The sequence below is a fragment of the Leguminivora glycinivorella genome, chromosome 27, assembly GCF_023078275.1.
Source record: "Leguminivora glycinivorella isolate SPB_JAAS2020 chromosome 27, LegGlyc_1.1, whole genome shotgun sequence".
In the NCBI taxonomy this organism is placed as follows: Eukaryota; Metazoa; Arthropoda; class Insecta; order Lepidoptera; family Tortricidae; genus Leguminivora; species Leguminivora glycinivorella.
Window position 1 is genome coordinate 3,408,757 of NC_062997.1, and position 20,987 is coordinate 3,429,743.

Sequence of the window (20,987 nt, forward strand, 5' to 3'; positions counted from 1 at the left end):
ATTTAAAACTAGATTATCGAAATGGTTACTAGACAATTGTTTTTATAGCGTTAAGGAATATTTGACTCGTGAAGCTTAATTGTAATTGTTAATAATTCAGATTTACTACTTTTAATTTATTATTTATTGCAAACCTTTGACATTTAAAATCATTTTAGTTTATTTAGAAATTTAGAACTTGCAGGACACCTAATTAATTTGTAATTTGTTTATTCAATGTGCATGAGATAAATTATTTAATATTAAAATGTTAAAAATTTGCACGCCTGCATGCAGGTTGAATATGCATGGAAAACTTAGCCATAAGACCTACCTTGTTACCATATTCAAGCAAATAAAGATATTTCATTTCATTTCATTTCATTTCATTTCATTTCATGAAATTCTGTCAATTTAAATAGAAGTCGCGGATTTCTACCAGAAACAAAGAAAACTCATGCTACGCTTACGGGATTCGGGTAATAATGCTGCCACCGAAATCAAAAAAGTTGAAACGCTCTGGGAAATGCCCGGCTATGTAAGCCAATACGGGAGCGACAAACACAACCACAACTCGGGCCAGGTGAAGTGTGCACTTGGCGAACACGTATTGCGCTGATGACCAAAGCATTGTTGTGGATTTTGCGTTCGTCGAACACGAGTTTGCGCCATTTGTCCCTGTCCTCGACAAGCTCTTCCCATCTGTGGACCGGGATGTTGAAGGCTTGCATGTCACGTTTGGTGCAATATTTATATCGTAACATTGGCCGACCAACGCTTTTTTTGGTATCAGCTATGGCACCAAGCATGACACGCCATGGTAAACGAGTAGGTTGCATTCGATGCACATGCCCCAGACAGCGCAAGCGTCTCTGCTTGAGAAAGTAGCACTACGTACTCTAATAAAACCGCCTTCAAAAATAAGCGCGTTAGAAAACACGGAGAAACTAAAAAGCAAAAAACAATATGATGATTAGATTTTCTACCTAAACCTAAATATCTAAACATCCAAATTATAAACTAATCAATTTTTTCAAGTAACATAAATACAAAAAAAAACAGTCCAATTGAGAACCTCCTCCTTTTTTGAAGTCGGTTAAAAAATATCAATCACAAATCAAGCTTTTTCCGGCCGATGAACAGAAAATTATATTATTTTTGTTGCAAAATGCCCTCATTATTTTATATTGATATTATCTGAACTATTTCAATATACAAAGTTCTAATCATTTTAGATCTACGATAAACTGTATCTGAAACTTTGAACATTCAGAACTGAGCGTGGGTTCCTTAATCAGCTTCACCTACCTATCACTATCAATATACTACACCTTACAAACAAAGTCACGAGTGTGTCTCAAAAATTACTAAATAAATTTACATACGATTTTCACTTATGCATATAATTAAAATATGCCGATATTTGCTAAGCGAGCCGGTTACACATACACTAATTTAGTCATCCCCTCAGTCACAGAAAATTACATAAACTACATAGGAACAGATTTTTCAGTACAGATGGTGTTTTTTTTACGCACTAGTGCGAGAAGTGGTTCATTATATGCCAGGTCGAAACTTCGGAGGGTCATCTGTACTGAAAAACGTCGTACGATACACGTGCGAAAAGGAAATTCGTAACTCGTGTCGATTTAAAAACTCCCTTCGGTCGTGTTTTAATTTATCGCCACTCGTTTCGAACTTCCTTTTTTACGCACTTGTATCGTAATGTACTATTACGTGGTCACCGGTGATGCTCATGGCCAACCTTTGAATATGTTAAACCCTAAACACGCTCAAAATTTATATGATTAGTTCAATGATGTATTGATGTAACAATTGTTATACAAGGGGGCAAAGTTGTATTTTAACGCCGAGTGTGGAATTGAAAAACGAGCAAGTGAAAGGATTCTATAGTTGAACCACGAGCGAAGCGAGTGGTTCGAGAATAGAATCCTGAACTTGCGAGTTTTTTTAACACACGAGAAGTAAAATACATTTGCACCCGAGTGTAACACAAAACTTTTCCCCTCACTATAGCGAGGAAACTACAACTCAAAAAAATGCGTTTATCACTGGTTCCAGTAGTTCCACAGGTGGTAAGTCATCTTTATTACTAGATTCACCTACTTTTATCAATTTTAAAGCAGTTAAATTGACTTTATTCAAGGTGAAATTACTTTACCCACTAGTGAATAAAATGCGTTTTTACCCGCTGGTATTAAAGGACAATACACGTGTTTCCGAGCTAGTGAGGGGAAAACAAAATTATAATACAAGTGGATTTATAAATAACGATGTTGTTCCACAAACGGGAGTTCGGTTACCGCCATTTATCGTCCACACCATGAAATTACGCACGCTTTTGACAATTTCCATCTGTTTCGAGGTAATAGACGCATCAGAAAAATACGTAGCGACATGGAGTTCTTTAGAACATTGTGAGAATCCGCCCTTACCTTATCTAAAGGTAATTCCTTTTACAGTACACATCGAATTATATAATAACAGCCAAGGAGTGGGCTTTCTACGAGGTAATGTAGAATTGAAAGAAGATATTAAAGAAGACAAACACCACGCATCATTGACAGTCTGTTACGAGGCACAAAATGGCGTCGAACAGATTTTTGAGTTAGAGAAACTGAAATGTGAAAGTTTCGTAGTGAAAGCAATTTTCGGTGCGCTGGGGATTCCTTTTACAAAGAAGTGTATGTTGAAGAAAGGGAAATATAACATCAACAGGGTAGACATTAATAACTTGGATCATGCGATTCATGTGAACAGTGCGAGGAAGTATGGCGTGTACGTGGCTATATTGTCGTTTAATACGGAGACACATACAATGATTTGTTGGAAGGCAAGGATAAATGTGCAACCGGCTAAGAGAAGAATATAAAGATTGTATAAACTTGATATAAAATTTTCACCACACCAACTAGTAAACGCTTACTTTGCTATTCGAAAACAGATAGCAAAATTGCATTTTATCCTCAAGAGTGCAAAGTAATTTCATAGAAATTTTAACTTGATGTCTTAAGCTGGCTGGTAGAATTTACCTATAAATGATGATTTTGAATCATAAATATTTAATATCTCTAAATTGATGGATTTGATTTAGTTTGATGTTTTATTGACAGTATCTAGTTCGTGTTGGTATGGTGAACATTTTTGTGTTTCACTCGGTGGCAAAGTTTGTTTAACCTTCGTGCCTTGAAACCCTCGCAACGCTCAAGATTCCTGGTTCAATATTGGAACCTTTCGCTTGCTCGGGTATCAATATTGGCACGTGCGGTTATTCAACAACTTTGTCCCCTTGTAAAACATTGTTGTTAAGCCGATAGTCCACTATCATATGCTTATCATAGAAATATGATCATAGATATGTATGGCATGTTGCCTATGATCATATGTCTATGATAAACATATGATAGTGGACTATCGGCCTTACACAGTGTCTTCTGCTGTGACTGCTGTGAGATCCGTCTCGGTTGTCTGTTATTGCACAAATGTTAACTATTCAATAACACATATTAGGGAAACCACAGATGAGTTACTAGAATTATTCTTTTATTTTAATAAAGAAACAAACCTGTTTTGGTTTTTAATGCCCAATAGCAGATCACACTATATGAAACTGGTTTCGTATTTAATAAGCATTGCTTTCCTACTATCATACTAAAAGCCTCTACCATGAATGTTATTTCGTTTTGGCGCGACAGAGCCAGGATGCCTTTCGATCGGATCGGCGTCTACCGTCAACGATTGTAATGTCGGCTACGTGGACTTGGATAACTTACCTTTAACCCATCGAGCAAGTCAGCATCGACCTTGAGCGGCTTGGGGACCCGGATCGCCGGAGGCCTTTTCCGCGGCTTTATGGGTGGGTACTTCTGGCCCATGTTCTTGTACTGCAGCTTGTGCGCTTCCACGAGCAGTTTCAATTCCAATCTGATAAAAAAGTCATAAAAACCAGCAGTTTATAGACGTTCAAAATAATTTCACGTGAACTTTTAAATTCCTATTCTATGTCATTTGATATTTGCCAGTCGCTTTTCGGTGAAGGAAAACATCGTGAGGAAACCGGATTAATTCCAATAAGGCCTAGTTACCCTTCGGGCGGAAGGTCAGATGGCAGTCGCTTTCGTAAAACTAGTGCCTACGCCAAATCTTGGGATTAGTTGTCAAAGCGGACCCCAGGCTCCCATGAGCCGTGGCAAATGCCGGGATAACGCAAGGAGGATGATGATGATAATGACCTTACCTCATCAACTCGTCTGCATATCGCCTGCATTCCACGTGGAGTTGGTTCATCACGTCTTCACTCATGATGGTGCGAATGTAGCCATATACCAGCTCACTATGTCGCTCAGGGCCGAAACTGTCGCAGACAGACCAGCATCCGCTCATGCGCGGATCCAGGGGGGAGGTCATGGGGGTCATGACCACTGGGCACGAAGCTGGATCCGCGCTTACATCCGCTGACCTTACCTCATGAACTCGTCCACGTATCGCCTACATTCCACGTGGAGTTGGTTCATCACGTCTTCACTCATGATGGTGCGAATGTAGCCGTACACCACCTCGCCATCTAGTTCAGGCTCGAAACTGTCATAGATAGACCAGCAGCCGTTGTAGCGCTGTAAGACCTGTAACAATAAGTATTATGTTAGAATACATAAGTTTTTTTGCAAAAAAATCATTTTTGGCACAAGATTTTATCGCCGACTGTACCTTTCCTTCAAAAATCATCTACTACTCTCTGAGAGGTTTTTAAAAACCCCTTACTCGATGGGGATACGACGTTTCATAACAGAGTTCCTATAACCACCTTTCTGCTCCATCATCAGATCAGCTCCATGATACCATAATAGTGCAAAATTTCAGCTAATCGGAAACCGGGAAGTGGGTCAAATTTAGCTTCTACGTTTTGACCCAAACTAACATACTAACAAGGCAAGTTGAATAAAAGCTTGTAATAAAACGATCGTATCGTTCCACGCTTGGATCTGGGGGCACGGCAGTGCCCCCGCCAAGTCGAGCGCGAAGCAAACTATTTCGCATCCTTTACAGGAACCATTTCGCCGCATTTTCAGGCCCCTATTTGAGAACCTCTGGATAAGACCAGAACGCAGAAATTTTCGTCATCCAAAATTTCAAGTCTGTAGGTTATTTAGTTCCGAAGTTAAGCGAAAGCAAAGTTTTGCATTCATGATTCTCATACACTCACTCATGATCATCAGAATAGAACTAGTACTTCCCATTAACTCAGAGAGCTGAAAGTTGATACAGAGTTAGGGTTTAATGGCCACATAAAGCAAAAACTATAAAAACTAGGATAATCAAAGATCTGGGGTACCTGGTGACCCTGATTAGAAAACACAAGAGCCCAACCAAACTATTAGAGATCGACATATCGCCTTTACAAAAAAAATATTCAACTTGATGGGCTGCTTCATGCCCACGTTTCTACAAAAATAAGTGAAATCCCACCAAAATCATTCTGTAAAAAATTAAAATTTTGAAAAAACCCCCGACTGCGACATAGTTAACCGATTTTCATGAAACATGGCTAAGAACACTCCCGACTAACTCAGCTTTCAAACAAAAAAAACTAGATCTAAATCGGTTCATCCGTTCGGGAGCTACGTTGCCACAAACAGACACACTGACAGACAGACAAACAGACAGACAGACAGACAAACGAACAGACAGACAGACGTCAAACTTATAACACCCCTTCGTTTTTGCGTCGGGGGTTAAAAAACTAGCCAAGTCTCGATGGAGCTGCTTGTTTATCTCTAAAAAGTAATGAAATCTAGACAAAGTTGTGCCAAGTCTAAGGTTGCTTACTGCGATTTCTTTATTATTATAGTTAATGTTGTGTGACTTGGCCGTTGAAGGGTACACAAGGGAAAACCAGGTGCTCCATGACACCATTGCACCAATCTGTCGCCAGAACCGCTACCCTAAAAATCTGTCTGTTTGTTTTGTCTGTGGCATCGTAGCTCCCGAACGGATGAACCGATTTCGTTTTAGTTTTTTTCTGTCTGAAAGCCGAGTTAGTCGCGAGCGTTCTAGCCATGTTTCATGAAAATCGGTCTACTATGTCGCGGTCGGGGGTTTTTTCAAAATTTTAATTTTTTTGAATAGGTTATTATTAGCCAATTTACTTACTTTTAGCTTAGCTGACTAAATACCTGATGCAAATCATCCATATGACGCGACACCATCATTTTATATCCAGGGTCATTCAGTGGGTTACACTTCAACTTGTGTTCCTGTTCTGCCACTTTCCTCTCAGTCTCTTTCTGAGCTTTTGCTTTGTTGATAGCGTCGAGTTTCGCTTGCTTCTTCTCCGCTTGCAACTGCCGACATATAGAATATATACATATAGGGTCCCCTTGTTTTGGCAAAATTTTATAATCAAGAATTCTGTTTGGCATTATCTATATTGGCATAATTCACCTTTCGCATAATCTGTTATAGCATAATATAGTTACGCATAATTTGTCTAGGCATATTTTTGTTTGTCCGAATATATTTCATGCATGAAGGTTATTTGCCGAATGGTTTTTATGCATAAAATATTTCTGCATAACATGGTTTAGTCGAAATTTACCACGCAGAATTTTTATCATAGGTAATCCAAAACTGCAACATTAATATAGTACATTATAGTAATTTGCTAGACAAATTATGCGTAACTATATTATGCTATAACAGATTATGCGAAAGGTGAATTATGCCTAAAAGAATTCTTGATTATATTATAAAATTATTGATATAAAAAAGGCGAACTTATCCCTGTAAGGTATCTCTTCCAGTCAACCTTTGAGCGAATTGAGAGGAAAAAACTACTTAAAACATGATAGACACTATGTACAGAAAAGAAAAATTCATAGTTCAATTATTACCCCAGTAATAATGTAACAAGTGACCCCACAGTAACATGTAACTTCTGATGTTGTGTTAAATGATAATGTAATTTTAATAAATAATAAACTGAAGATGGACCTTATAAGGGTCGTGGTAGTCCTCTGGATTAGAGCTGCGTGCGATCGATCGATGTGACATTCAGTAAGGGAGGACTATGTCCAACAGTGGACGTATTTTGGCTGATATACATACATACATACATACATACATACAATCACGCCTGTTTCCCATAAAGAGGTAGGCAGAGCTCATGAAACTGCTAAAGTTACAGTGCCACTCTTAGCAAATAAGGGGTTGAAAGAAAACGAAACTGTGACATTCCAGTGACAGGTTGCCAGCCTCTCGCCTACGCCACAATTTACCCCATATCCTACAGTCGCCTTCTACGACACCCACGGGAAGAAGGGGGGTGGTGAAATTCTTAACCCGTCAACACACGGGCTGATATAATGATGATAAATAACCTACCATTTCCTTTGTCTTCCCTTTAGTAAGAGCTGCCAGTTTTTCGTCAGCCTCGAATTTCTCAGCCACTGTTGGATACTGCCCACGAATCACCATAATGGTTCCACCTTCAGCATCATAAGGGTATTCGGGGAAGAAGCCGTAGCCGTACAACCTGCACGAAACTTACAAATTCAATAAACTATCTCGGCCATTTTTTTCAAAGTTGTCCACCCCACTTTTTTAGGGTTCCGTAGTCAACTAGGAACCCTTATAGTTTCGCCATGTCTGTCTGTCCGTCCGTCCGTCCGTCCGTCCGTCCGTTCGTCCGTCCGCGGATAATCTCAGTAACCGTTAGCACTAGAAAGCTGAAATTTGGTACCAATATGTATTTCAATCACGCCGACAAAGTGCAAAAATAAAAAATGGAAAAAAATGTTTTATTAGGGTACCCCCCCTACATGTAAAGTGGGGGCTGATATTTTTTTTCATTCCAACCCCAAAGTGTGATATATTGTTGGATAAGTATTTAAAAATGAATAAGGGTTTACTAAGATGGTTTTTTGATAATATTAGTATTTTCGGAAATAATCGCTCCTAAAGGAAAAAAAGTGCGTCCCCCCCCCCCCTCTAACTTTTGAACCGTGCGTCCCCCCGGAAAACTCGGAACCCTAACTTGGCCCGACACTTTTGAACCGTATGTTTAAAAAATATGAAAAAAATCACAAAAGTAGAACTTTATAAAGACTTTCTAGGAAAATTGTTTTGAACTTGATAGGTTCAGTAGTTTGTTGGCGTGACTGATATACATATTTGTACCAAATTTCAGCTTTCTACTGCTTACGGTTACTGAGATTATCCGCGGACGGACGGACGGACGGACGGACGGACGGACGGACGGACGGACGGACGGACAGACAGACATGGCGAAACTATAAGGGTTCCTAGTTGACTACGGAACCCTAAAAATAATAAACCTTTGGATTCAGATTTCTTATCGGATTGCAACAATCTAAACATCCAAATTATAAACAAATAAATTATTTTTGTAGTCGGTACCAGACCTGTTCGTCGCCTTGCTATTGCCTGTTTGCCCCACCCAACCATACGCAGGCTGGCCCTGACTCCAAAAATAATTGAATTGTTTATAATTTGGATGTTTAGATTGTTGCAATCTGATAAGGAATCTGAATCCAAAGGTTTATTATTTTTTGCTTTTTAGTTTTTCCGTGTTTTGTAACGCGCATATTTTTGAAGGCGGTTTTTTTTTAACCGACTTCAAAAAAAGTAGGTTCTCAATTCGACGGAATGTTTTTTTTTTTGTATGTATGTTACTTGATATCTCCGAGTATCGTGAACCAATTTTCAAATATTTTTTTTTTATCGAACGGGTATAACCCGAGATGGTCCCATGGGCACCAAGTCGGGGTCTGATGATGGGATCTTGGAGAAATCGAGGGAACTCTTCAAATGTTATAGGCACTTGTAATGTTTTTAGTGTATTTTTCAAAGGCACACCAGTATTTACGCCTGATGGTAATAATTTTATGTGGCTGAGCTGATGATGGAAGGTCAACTCCTCAATATTAGGAGTTAAAGGAAAATTTTTTCACTACTGTACGCATATTCAGACTGATACTTACAATATCAAATCAAAAAATAAATAAACTTAAAAAAAAAAACCGCCTTCAAAAATAAGCGCATTACAAAACACGGAGAAACTAAAAAGTCAAAAATAATAAACCTTTGAATTTAGATTTCTTATCGGATTGCAATAATCTAAACATCCAAATTATAAACAAATCAATTATTTTTGGAGTCGGGGCCAGCCTACGCATGGTTCGATGGGGCAAACAGGCAATAGCAAGACGAGGAACAGGGCTGGTACCGACTACAAAAATAATTGATTTGTTTATAATTTGGATGTTTAGATTATTGCAATCCGATAAGAAATCTGAATTCAAAGGTTTATTATTTTTGACTTTTTAGTTTTTAAAAAAGTTTATTTATTTGTTGATTTCTAGTGTTTCCTATTGATATTATATGTATCAGTCCTAATATACGTACAGTAGTGAAATAATTATCCTTTAACTCCTAACCATTGAGGAGTTGACCTTCCATCATCAGCTCAGCCACATAAAATTATTACCATCAGTAAATACTGGTGTACCTTTGAAAAATACACTAAAAACTTTACATGTGCCTATAACATTATTTGAAGAGTTCCCTCGGTTTCTCCAAGATCCCATCATCAGACCCCGACTTGGTGCCAATGGGACCATCTCGGGGTTATACCCGTTCGATTGAAAAAAAAATTGAAAATCGGTCCACGATTCTCGGAGATATCGAGTAACATACATACAAAAAAAAAATCAGTCGAATTGAGAACCTCCTCCTTTTTTTGGGAATGGGAAATGGAATGGGAAAAAATCTTGGGACACTTTTTTTCTCCTATTAGAATTGAAAGAGCTCGCGATTCTGAGTGGAAACTACATAAAAATTTCCAAATCCGAAAAAAAGTGGGGTGGAACTTTGAATAAAATGGCCCATCTACTACTGGCAGCAGGGAAGCTCCCGGGAATTACAGGTACCGAAAGTACTGGGATATCCCGAAATTGTATTGAAAATCTCGGTTCTTCGGAGCTTTATCGGAAAAGTACAAAACAAGAATATTGGAAATATTCGGTGTTGAGATTGTATTATTGATGTTGAATTTACTTATAGCCACTAGTTTTGCATTGCCTGTTCTCCTCACTTGTATGGTAATGTACTATTTTAGTGGCCTAAAATGAAAGACAAACATGACATACCATTCTTTAAACCACTCTCGAATATGCTCAGTTATATCATCTATCTGGACATCTTTCTTCAACATAATTAGCCTCGTGTTCTCTCTTTCCAGCTCTTGCATATACTTCTGTCTCGTTCTCTTGTTGATGTGCCGTCGCAAGGAGTACAGCTGAAACGATATGGCCGCTTAACCTCAGTGAAAGTTAAATAATTATTTTCAGAAACAGTCTAGCTAGCTAGTTTTGGCCGAGTACCGAGTGGCCGGCTCCCTCTCTTGGCCAAATTCAGAAAAATCAGCGACCAAATACAGTGAGTGCGTTGACACGGCCGCTCTACGTGTTCACTCCGGTTGTGGACTGCCCAGGGTACGTAGCCAAATGCACAAACGCTTAGCTATCTCTATCGCGCTTCCGTATTGGCGCGACAGAGACAGACTGCATTTCGATCGGCGTCTAGCGTCAACGATTGTCATTTCGACTAGGCCGAGCGACAATATTCACAGAATATTTGTATCATCTTTTGTAGTGTGACAGGCCACATCATAGCAGGCCTGGTAGGGTCGCCAGTCCACAGAATTATAGTTAAACCAGAATGAGTAGTTAGGTCAAAGAGTGTGTCCACATGAGAGGTCATTGTTTGGGCTGGTGTCCCTCTCGCACTTACTGACAATGTCAACATTATTCAGTGACGTCATCACTGTCATACATTGGGGATACCAGTCAATTTTCAAAGTTACTACCAAATCTACTAATACCCATTTGAACATATTTTTTTATTATAATTATAAATACAAATCTTTGATTTATTGGCATCAAAATAATTACAATATAATTATTTTCCAATTCTTTGAAATATATCGAAACCCTAGTTTGAATATAACACTAAAATAATATAGGAAGTTATAAAGTCAGGTAATAACAGATAAAAATACTACTACTATGGTAACCTCATTAACACTGGCCACACGTGCGAGAGGGACACCAGCCCAAACAATGCCCTCTCATGTGGACCATTTTCGCTAGTCTGATACGATCACCTTTTTGTCTCAGTGATAAGGTTCAATTTAGTATGGCAACAAATGTGATTCCACAATCTAGTTTAATAATTCCAAATCTATGGGCCAGTCACACTACACTCTGCTAGTAACCGTGTAAAAGCCCTACCTTCTTAGTCTCTTCCTTGAGATCCCACTGACCCTCCCGCCACGGGTCCGGAACCATGCCCAACAGAACATCCCTCTTGTGGTCTTGTATTCGTTGCCTTTTGATTTGCATAAAGCGCCTAGAAATTAATCTTATGCCGTTAATATATGTAATCCGCGATAAGTTTGCAACGATTTTCACAGCCTCGTCAGGCAGATGTTGTTTTAATACGTCAAACTTTGATGAAATTATGACGTTTAACCTTGCAGAGGTGGGGCTATTAAAATCTATGCAGTTGTAGACTTATGGGACGATTCTAAGTAGTCGCAACTAGGTATATTATTACATTACATATACATGGTGTAACTGGAGATCTGGACAACTGATATAAGGCACATAATATAGTGTGTAAATTTAATACGGGCAATCTGTTAATGATGGATAACTTTTACTTATAAATTAAAATTGTATCCATACAAAATCATTCGTCCGGCAATGTAAACGTCATGCTCCCCGGCAGAACCACGGTACTTTGTATTCACAGCTGTGTTGTTGACTGTACCTGTAGACTCTTTGGACGAGATTCGCGGCCGCCATCCTCAAAGGCTCGGGGGCAGGCTCGACGTTCGCCGCAAAATACGTTCGTCTCCGTATGCACTTGGCTTTGTAGTCTCTTATGAAATACTGTCTGAAACATATGTAGCGCTTATGGTTATGCAATATGGTGGATAGACACATACGAGTATTACAAGCTATACCTATGATAAATTATCTTTACTGCATTTAATAACCTAACCACAAAATTAAAATTTTGAAAAAAAACCCCAACCGCGATGTAGTAGACCAATTTTCGTGAAACATGGCTAAGAACACTCCCGATTAACTCAGCTTTCAAACAAAAAAAACTAAATCGAAATCGGTTCATCCGTTCGGGAGATACGATGCCACAGACAGACACACACACAGACAGACAGACAGACAAACAGACAGACGACACCCCGTCGTTTTTGCGTCGGCGGTTAAAAAAGATATAGACACCAATTACGCGGCGGTACAGTGCGTCAGAAAAAATTGCCGGTTATAAAAATTACACTTTGTATGTTTATATCGGATCGAATCATGTGAAAACGCTCTAAGGTATGAAAGAAGATGTTACCGATATCGTTCATGCGCTTGGATGATGGCAGCTCGAATGTACTCCTCAGGTATGACAATAGACTCGCTTTTCACGGGCTCTGCAACAGTCGAATATGGGTAAGGTACAGCGGGGCAAATCTCGACTGGGGGGCAATTATAACTAGTCCATTTTTTCCATCATTACACTATGATGTTGAGTTCTATATGTATCCACTGAACACGCCTACCATATTCAACCGGTGGACACTATCTAATAATGGAAACATTGTAAAACATGGAAAAAATGGACCAGTCACATTTGTCCCCCAGTCGAGATTTGCCCCGCTGTACCGTTGGTGGTTGGTGTTGTGGGCATTTTAGTAAGGTCTCTTGGCTTGCCCGTAATCACCTGAAAATATTCAGTTTTTTTGTGGCGAGAGCGTGCACAGGGTCTCGAGACTCTGGAGAGCAAGGACCCCGCGAAGTATACCACGGATGAGGATTGCTGATGTGCATATCTGCCGCCGTTCTTTAAGTCGCCCTATTCGATACCCACGGGACGAGATTCGGTGGTGCTATTATTCTATCTGATGCCGGCATTAAAGATTCAGTTAGTAGTTTCAAACATACTGTCCTACTTAATCCAGAAATGGCCCAGGGGCGGCTTTGTACTACCCACCCCTTCTGGGTCACGTAGCCAATTTCAACACCCTGCCACTGACACTAAAATGTACCCACCAAAAACATTTTCATGTCGCTAAAACGATGCCTTATGGGTGACCTCACAAAAAATTATCAGATCTCATGTAGAGCCAAGCTTCTAACTCTACAAACCCTAACTTCACAAACTCTACACGTTAGGTAAAATATGCGGCTTGGCTGTTTCGCTTCCGTGTTAAAATATGCCCACTGTTCAATACGTTTATAACCTAACCACAAAATTAAAATTCTGAAAAACCCCCGACCGCGATCTAGTGGACCGATTTTCATGTAACATGGCTAAGAACACTTCCGACTAACACAGCTTTCAAATAAAAAAAAACTAAATCGAAATCGGTTCATCCGTTCGGGAGCTACGATGCCACAGACAGACACACACACAGACAAACAGACAGACAGACAGACAGACAGACGGACAGACAGACAGACACGTCAAACTTATAACACCCCGTCGTTTTTGCGTCGGGGGTTAAAAACAATAGTTCTTGTAGTAACGGCTTGGATCTGCACTTGAAATGGCCAGGAGGCCGATTCTAATTTTACAATGTAATTTATTTATTTTTTCTACTCCCGTACTGTTATTCGTGAGTTACAAGGTCGTGCATAGAACTTTAAAACCCTACATAAAAGATGTCAGGACAAGTCTATCTAGTCTATACCCTGAAAACATTCAGTAGCAGTAGCACGATATAGCTGTTAAAGTTCAGTAAATACATTGCTACCAACTTAACAAACCAATTCGCAGAGTCGAGACTCCTTCGTTTTCTGCTGCGTTCATTGGCGACGCGTCGAATCGCATTCAAATGTATGAGAACTCGATTCAACTCGGCTCGATTCGTCTTAGTGGCCAGGCTTCAAAGAACCATACCATAGACAGTTTTATTTTCATGTTTGCACTCAAACTTCATATTCAAAATGGTAGGCGGTCCACTAGATAACTAAGATGACTGAAAGTAGGTATTTGTTGAATTTATAATTTTCTTTCAAAATAAGTGCTTGGTCTTAGAAAAAGTATTGTATGCAACGGTGTTTAACTGAGTCAAAAAAACCGGCCAAGTGCGAGTCGGACTCGCGCACCGAGGGTTCCGTACAAACCTGCATTTGATATGAATTTCAACTTGATAGCTCTACGCGTTCATGAGGAAAAAAGTAATAAGTTTATATTTATTAAAAAATATATATTTTGTAATGTAACTAAAAATTTAAGGTTTTCGGAATTTTTCCTTTATGTGTGCTATAAAACGTTGCTTCATGCCAAATTTCAAGATTCTAGGTCGACTGGAAGTACCCTTTAGGTTTTGATTCCCTTGCGAGTACTTGCGAGTTTCAAAATATGCAGCTTAAATTGCTGTTTCTTTTGATTGCGTTGACATAGAAGTTTGATTTTGTTACAGCTTAAAGGTATTATAGACCTGAGTATTTGGCATGAATTTCAATTTAATACCTCTACGCGTTTATGAGGAAATGGGTAGTAAGTTTAAAATTATTAAAAAAAAATATATTATGTGATGTAACTAAAAATTTATGGTTTTCGTAATTTTTACTTTATCTATGCTATAAGACGTTGCTTCGTACCAAATTTCAAGATTCTGAGTTCACGGGAAGCACCCTGTAGGTTTTGATTCCCTTGCAAGTGTCGAAAATTTGCGGCATAAACGGCTGTATCTTTTGATTGCGTTGGCTTAGAAGTTTGATTTTTTCACAGCTTCAAGGGACAGTAGACCGTACCAGTAGAATTACTCATTGATATAAATTTCAGCTTCATACCTCCACGCGTCCCTGAGAAAAAGGGTCTTGACAGACGGACGGACGGACGGACAGACGGACAACAAAGTGATCCTATAAGGGTTCCGTTTTTTCCTTTTGAGGTACGGAACCCTAAAAATGCTCGTGGCGTCCTTATTAACAATTTTCGGCTTCGCCTCAAATTGTTACCCACGCCACTCACCTTTTTTGACCTCTTTTATTTAACCACCAGTTGCATAAAATACTATTATTTATCGGACTTTTACAGTTTATTGCAGCTTTCATAAAAACTATACGTTGCATGTCTTCTCGAAAACTACTACGTTACTATCATTCATAAAGGTTCTAAATATTTATAATCATAATGACCAAATCATACCAACGACGGCCTCTTCGCTGCTTAGTTGACGATTGTACAAAGCGCTGGTTGATTTGTGTACCTGTACGATCAAGATTATATTCAAATAATTACATTTTCAATTTCAACTAAAGTACGGGAAGCGAGAAGTATTATATTTTATTACTATTTCATGAACATGTCTTCGAATTGACATAATATAAGAGTATGCCAGATGCCCTCACCAAAAAATTGTGTTCTTGTCGGAAATGGCTGACACTAACTTGACACCTTTGACAGCGACCGAAAGGAAACTCCAAAGGATCGGCAAATTCGGGATCCGTGGAGCACATTGAAACGAAAGGGCAGGGGACACAGAAAGAACTTCAAAACAAATTGGACACACAAATTGGAATTGGAGGAAGCGATGACATTACTTTTCCACTTTTCAATTTACTCTAAACTTAATCACAAGTGGCAGTAGTCGATTAAGGACATTTTCCGCTTCTCAAAAAGTTAAATTCAACCAAACACGTTGAATCCTTACCATAGTTGGGGCAGACATTCTCTGTATAGACTCCTCCCACATGGCCCGAAGTAATTCTTCTACTGAATCCTTGCGTGACTCCATCGCGAAGTGACATGGAACTACCACCTGTACGATGGTATTTGCAATTTTATCTTTTATCGCATACTCTAGCCACACACTCGTCGAGTGTAATGGGAAGTAACTACTCGTATGCATGGAATTGTGGCCATAATAGTCACGTTACGTCTCTGCTTACTTGCCTCGCTACTTTCCAGACCAAGTACATGATTATAGCCGGAGTAGTACCTACAGTGTACATATACTAATCAAAATATTACAAAGCCCTTTTGTGATGGAAGCCTTATTCGAACCGGCGTGGATTCCGCTGTATATTACGTGGCATCTACATCCACCGCTGCAGGATCTTTGTCTCTTTAATAGCGAATAATCCTCGTACTTAAGATCCTAGCCAATTTTTCCGATTTAAATTTAATTTTTTTATTTCTATAACAGATCAAAACTAGAATATAATTTTCACCACACCAACTGGTAAAGGCTTACTTTGCTATTCGAAAACAGATAGCAAAATTTCATTTTATCCACAAAGTAATTTCATACAAATTTAAACTTGATGTCTTGAGCTTGCTGATAGAATTTACCTATAAATGATGATTTTGAATCATAAATATTGGATAGATTGATGGATTTTATTTAGTTTGATGTTTTATAGTCAGTATTTTGTTCGTGTTGGTGTGGCGAAAAATTTTGTGTTTCACTCGACGGCAAAGTTTGTTTAGCCTTCGTGCTTTGAAACCCTCCCAACGCTGAAGATTCCACTTTTTGAACTGAATATTGGAATCTTTCGCTTGCTCGGCTTTCAATATTGGCACGTGCGGTTAAACAATAACTTTGCCCCCTTGTAAAACAATAGTTATTTGTTATACAAGGGGGCAAAGTTGTATTTTAACGCCGAGTGTGGAATTGAAAAACGAGCAAGTAAAGGATTCTATAGTTGAACCACGAGCGAAGTAGAATCCTGAACTTGCGATTTTTTAACACACGAGAAGTAAAATACATTTGCACCCGAGTGTAACACAAAACTTTTCCCCTCAATACAGCGAGGAAACTACAACGCAAAAAAATGCGTTTATAACTGTTTCCAGTAGTTCCACAGGTGGTAAATCATCTTTATTACTAGATTCACCTACTTTTGTCAATTTTAAACCAGTTAATTTGACTTTATTCAAGGTCAAATTACTTTACCCACTAGTGGATAAAATGCGTTTTTACCCGCTGATATTAAAGAACAAAACACGTGTTTCCGAGCTAGTGAGGGGAAAATAACTATTGTACTTGTGCAATTCTGGAACTTAAAAGGATACAGCATAGGAGTCCGAGTTGGAGTCTCGAAGACCTTGATGATCCTAATCGTCCTTACCTCGATATCTTGCGGCGTGAGATGCTGCTGGGTCAGAGCCGAGTCCACGTAAATGTAGTCATTCACTATGAGGAGGACCAGCTCGTTTCGGAGCTCATATAACCTGAGAACATACATATAGTCAGTCCAATTGAAGGTGGCAACGATTTTGACAGCGTCGCCGAAAATAGCGTTGTTCCAAACGTCAAACTTCGATGAGATTTTGACGTTCACTTAATCCTTAAAGACCTGGGGCCCATTTCTCGAAGCTACAAGTTAATATTTACAAGCGGTTGTCAATGTCTAATATGACAAGTTGCAAAGAGACTTCCGCTTGTAACTTGTAACTTTCAGTTTTGAGAAACGGGGCCCTGGCCCATTACAAGCTGAAGTCCCTTAATCTGCCAGAACGAGCGGAATGGTTTTTTTACCAACTCTGCTTAAGACAAAAAGCAGCATAATATCATACCATATTCTTCTTCCGGACTAATTCCGATAAAGTCTAGTTGTTTACCCTTCGGGTTGGAAGGTCAGATGGCAGTCGCTTTCGTAAAAACTAGTGCCTACGCCAAATCTTGGGATTAGTTGTCAAAGCGGACCCCAGGCTCTCATGAGCCGTGGCAAATGCAGGGATAACGCAAGGAGGATGATGATTCTTCTTCCATTTATTTACTCAGGTCAAAGAGAATGAATATATAGAGGATTATTGTCAAAGTGAAATTTCTAAATTTGTAGTTATTGATCTATATTGTTGTTATGTCTTAAAATTGTTACATATAATTAGTACTTCTGTTATATTCGATGATATATTTGTCTCTAGCGTCATAGAAAATCACCCACCGTTAAACTAAGGAAAGAAAGCTACCATCTCATGACAACTCGGAAGATATCCTAATGTACGGAGCGCGCTGTAACTAGACACTATTCAGATCAAGAACTTCCGGCATCTCATATTATGTATTTGGCGTTGACGCCATACAAAACCTTCACCCACTCTGCTGAATACAAATTTAAATTTTGAAAAAGACCCAGCATAGTGGACCGACTTCGAATCGAAGAACACTGCTGACGTGCTGACTAATTCAGCTTTCTAACAAAAAGAACTAAATCTAAATCAGTCCATCCATTCGGGAGCTACGATGCCACAGACACGTCAACAGGCAGACACGTCAAACTTATAACACCGCGTCGTTTTTGTGTAGGGAGGTAAAAAGAAAGCCACCGTCTCATGACGACCCGGACGATGTCCTCAATGTACGGCGCGCGCTGTATTTGCACACTGTCCAGGTAAGCCTGGTACATTCGATTGGCAAGGCTGCAATACTTCGCGTACAGCCCGCCTAACACTTCTGGCGGGATGCTGCGCTCCTTCAGGCGTAGGCCTTCTGCGGCTTTTTTCTGAAAAACCATAGAGGAATAACTAAGGGAAGAGTTGCAACTCCATACACCAGTAAATGCGGGTTATTTGTATAGGCATAGTTAAGTGACATCTAGCGACAATCACGCGTCAACTAGCCTAAATTATCAGTACTGCTACTTGTCAATAGATGTCGCGACGAACGAAAAGTCTTAATGCTCACCAATTTTTAGCAATATTTCAATTAATCAGTATTCTGTTTTCAATTCCTTCTGCTTGTAATATAAGTTGTAAACTGTTCTAATATTATTTTTTTGGCAGACGAGACACAGTTGCCACCTAGTATCGAGCTCTATAAAATAAATAAATAAATATTATAAGACATTCTTACACAGATTTACTGAGTCCCACGGTAAGCTAAAGAAGGCTTGTGTTGTGGGTACTACATATATAAATTAAGGGAATGGCTGGCCCTAAATCCTGGTGCCACCGTGCCAGAAAATCCCAAAGTGCAACGGGCGTGGGATGATGTGGGCTGCAGAGCTGTGCTTGGCGGTCTTGTCGATGGTTCTGTGGGTGTTGACCGGGTTAGGCTTTTGGCTGTATCAGAGCCAGAGTCAGGGGCATGGTTACACGCGCTACCTTCGCCTCAATTAGGTACCTTGCTCGACGGTGACTCTTTGCGGGTGTCCGTTGCTCTCCGCTTGGGCTGCGATGTATGTCAACCACATTTATGCATTTGCGGTTCCATGGTGGAGGCTAGCGGACATCATGCTTTGAGTTGCCGTCGCTGTACGGGCAGGCATCCGCGTCACCATGCTCTCAACGACATCGTCCAGAGGGCACTAAAGTCGGCTGGTGTACCGTCCATCCTTGAGCCGCCGGGTCTTAGCCGCACGGATGGCAAGCGCCCCGATGGCCTGACTTTGATCCCGTGGGAGAGGGGGCGGTGTTTGGTGTGGGACGCTACGTGTGTGAACACCTGCCGCTTCTCACATTGGGCGCACAACCCGCAGCGCTGGGGCTGCGGCGGAATTCCAGGCGGCGTCAAAGCGGCAGAAATATGCGCCCTTGGGTCCGGGGTACTTTTTTGTTCCTTTTGCGGTGGAGACGGCGGGCTGCTGGGGCGCGGACGCGAAGCATTTTGTGCGTGACGTGGGCCGTCGACTTAGGTTAAAGGGAGAAGACCCGCGCTCCGAATCGTTTCTGGTGCAAAGGCTGGCCATAGCGATCCAACGGGGTAATGCCGCAAGCATTATGGGCACTTTTGCACCGGAGGCGGTGCGGAGCGGTATTGACTAATTACTAATTGTAATTATTTTTAGTTAAGGCTTTTGTTTTGACATGTTTATCTTTAAAATAAAAATAAACTAAGTAATTATATAATATACAAATACTTATATACTCATACTCATACTCATAATTTATTGATAATATATAATTACATGTCATCTTACGTATCTATTATACAAGTAAGTTTATACATAGAAAACATCCATGACTCAGGAACAAATATCTGTGCTCAGCACACAAATAAAGGCCCTTAGCGGGATTCGAACCCGGGACCGCGGTTTAGCAGGCAGGGTCACTACCCGATAGGCCAGGCCGGTCGTCAAATAGTTAAGGAGAATTCATTTTTAACAAATGTTGGTTAGGTATTGAACGCTAGCCAGTTGCTGGAAGTTTACTATCGAAGTTTTTAACCCCCGACGCAAAAACGACGGGGTGTTATAAGTTTGACGTGTCTGTCTGTCTGTTTGTCTATCTGTCTGTGTGTGTGTCTGTTTGTGGCATCGTAGCTCCCGAACGGATGCACCGATTTTGATTTCGTTTTTTTGTTTGAAAGTTTAGTTAGTCGGGAGTGTTTCATGAACATCGGTCCACTATGTCGCGGTCGGGGGTTTTTTTAATTTTGTGGTTAGGTTATTAGCAAATATCTAAGGTTCAGGGAGAAATCCCCAGTGGAGAGAAATTTCAACTACCTATTCGAAATATTTTCCATGCTTCGCGTCATTAACTACTTTCTTACTTGTAATTCTTCGTCCTTTTCTATCAAATACTGTGTTTCCTGGACAACTTGCAGCCATTTCCGATGAGCCTCGATGGACATGGTCATGTTAGAAGGAATGGTCAGCGGCATCTTCTTGCCTGTTAGAATAGTTATTTGTTATACAAGGGGGCAAAGTTGTATTTTAACGTCGAGTGTGGAATTGAAAAACGAGCAAGTAAAAGTTGAACCACGAGCGAAGCCTCACTATAGCGAGGAAACTACAAGGCAAAAAATGCGTTTATCACTGCTTCCAGTAGTTCCACAGGTGGTAAATCATCTTTATTATTAGATTCACCTACTTTTATCAATTTTTCCCCTCACTAGCTCGGAAACACGTGTTTTGTCCTTTAATATCAGCGGGTAAAAACGCATTTTATCCACTAGTGGGTAAAGTAATTCGACCTTGAATAAAGTCAGATTAATTGCT

At 39.9% G+C, this 20,987-nt stretch overlaps 2 protein-coding genes across 2 annotated transcripts in view; both read right to left on the minus strand.

Annotated features, from left to right (window-relative positions):
- Positions 1-15,838, minus strand: part of LOC125240203 (dynein regulatory complex protein 11-like) — a 39,013-nt gene extending 23,175 nt beyond the window's left edge. The window contains exons 1-10 of the mRNA XM_048148027.1: positions 15,755-15,838; positions 15,250-15,310; positions 12,445-12,523; positions 11,851-11,976; positions 11,310-11,427; positions 10,167-10,315; positions 7,381-7,531; positions 6,174-6,341; positions 4,465-4,622; positions 3,774-3,924 (exon numbers count right to left, since the gene is read on the minus strand). Of these exons, the coding sequence (XP_048003984.1) occupies positions 3,774-3,924; positions 4,465-4,622; positions 6,174-6,341; positions 7,381-7,531; positions 10,167-10,315; positions 11,310-11,427; positions 11,851-11,976; positions 12,445-12,523; positions 15,250-15,310; positions 15,755-15,838 (1,245 nt within the window). The remainder of the gene's footprint in view (positions 1-3,773; positions 3,925-4,464; positions 4,623-6,173; positions 6,342-7,380; positions 7,532-10,166; positions 10,316-11,309; positions 11,428-11,850; positions 11,977-12,444; positions 12,524-15,249; positions 15,311-15,754) is intronic.
- A 396-nt stretch (positions 15,839-16,234) lies between these two features.
- On the minus strand, positions 16,235-20,650 carry LOC125240205 (dynein regulatory complex protein 11-like). Its single transcript, XM_048148028.1, has 4 exons — positions 20,540-20,650; positions 18,376-18,551; positions 17,175-17,277; positions 16,235-16,240 (listed from the first exon to the last, which is right to left on the minus strand). The coding sequence occupies exons 1-4, from the start codon at positions 20,648-20,650 to the stop codon at positions 16,235-16,237; spliced, it is 396 nt and encodes a 131-aa protein (XP_048003985.1).
- Positions 20,651-20,987: the final 337 nt, after the last annotated feature.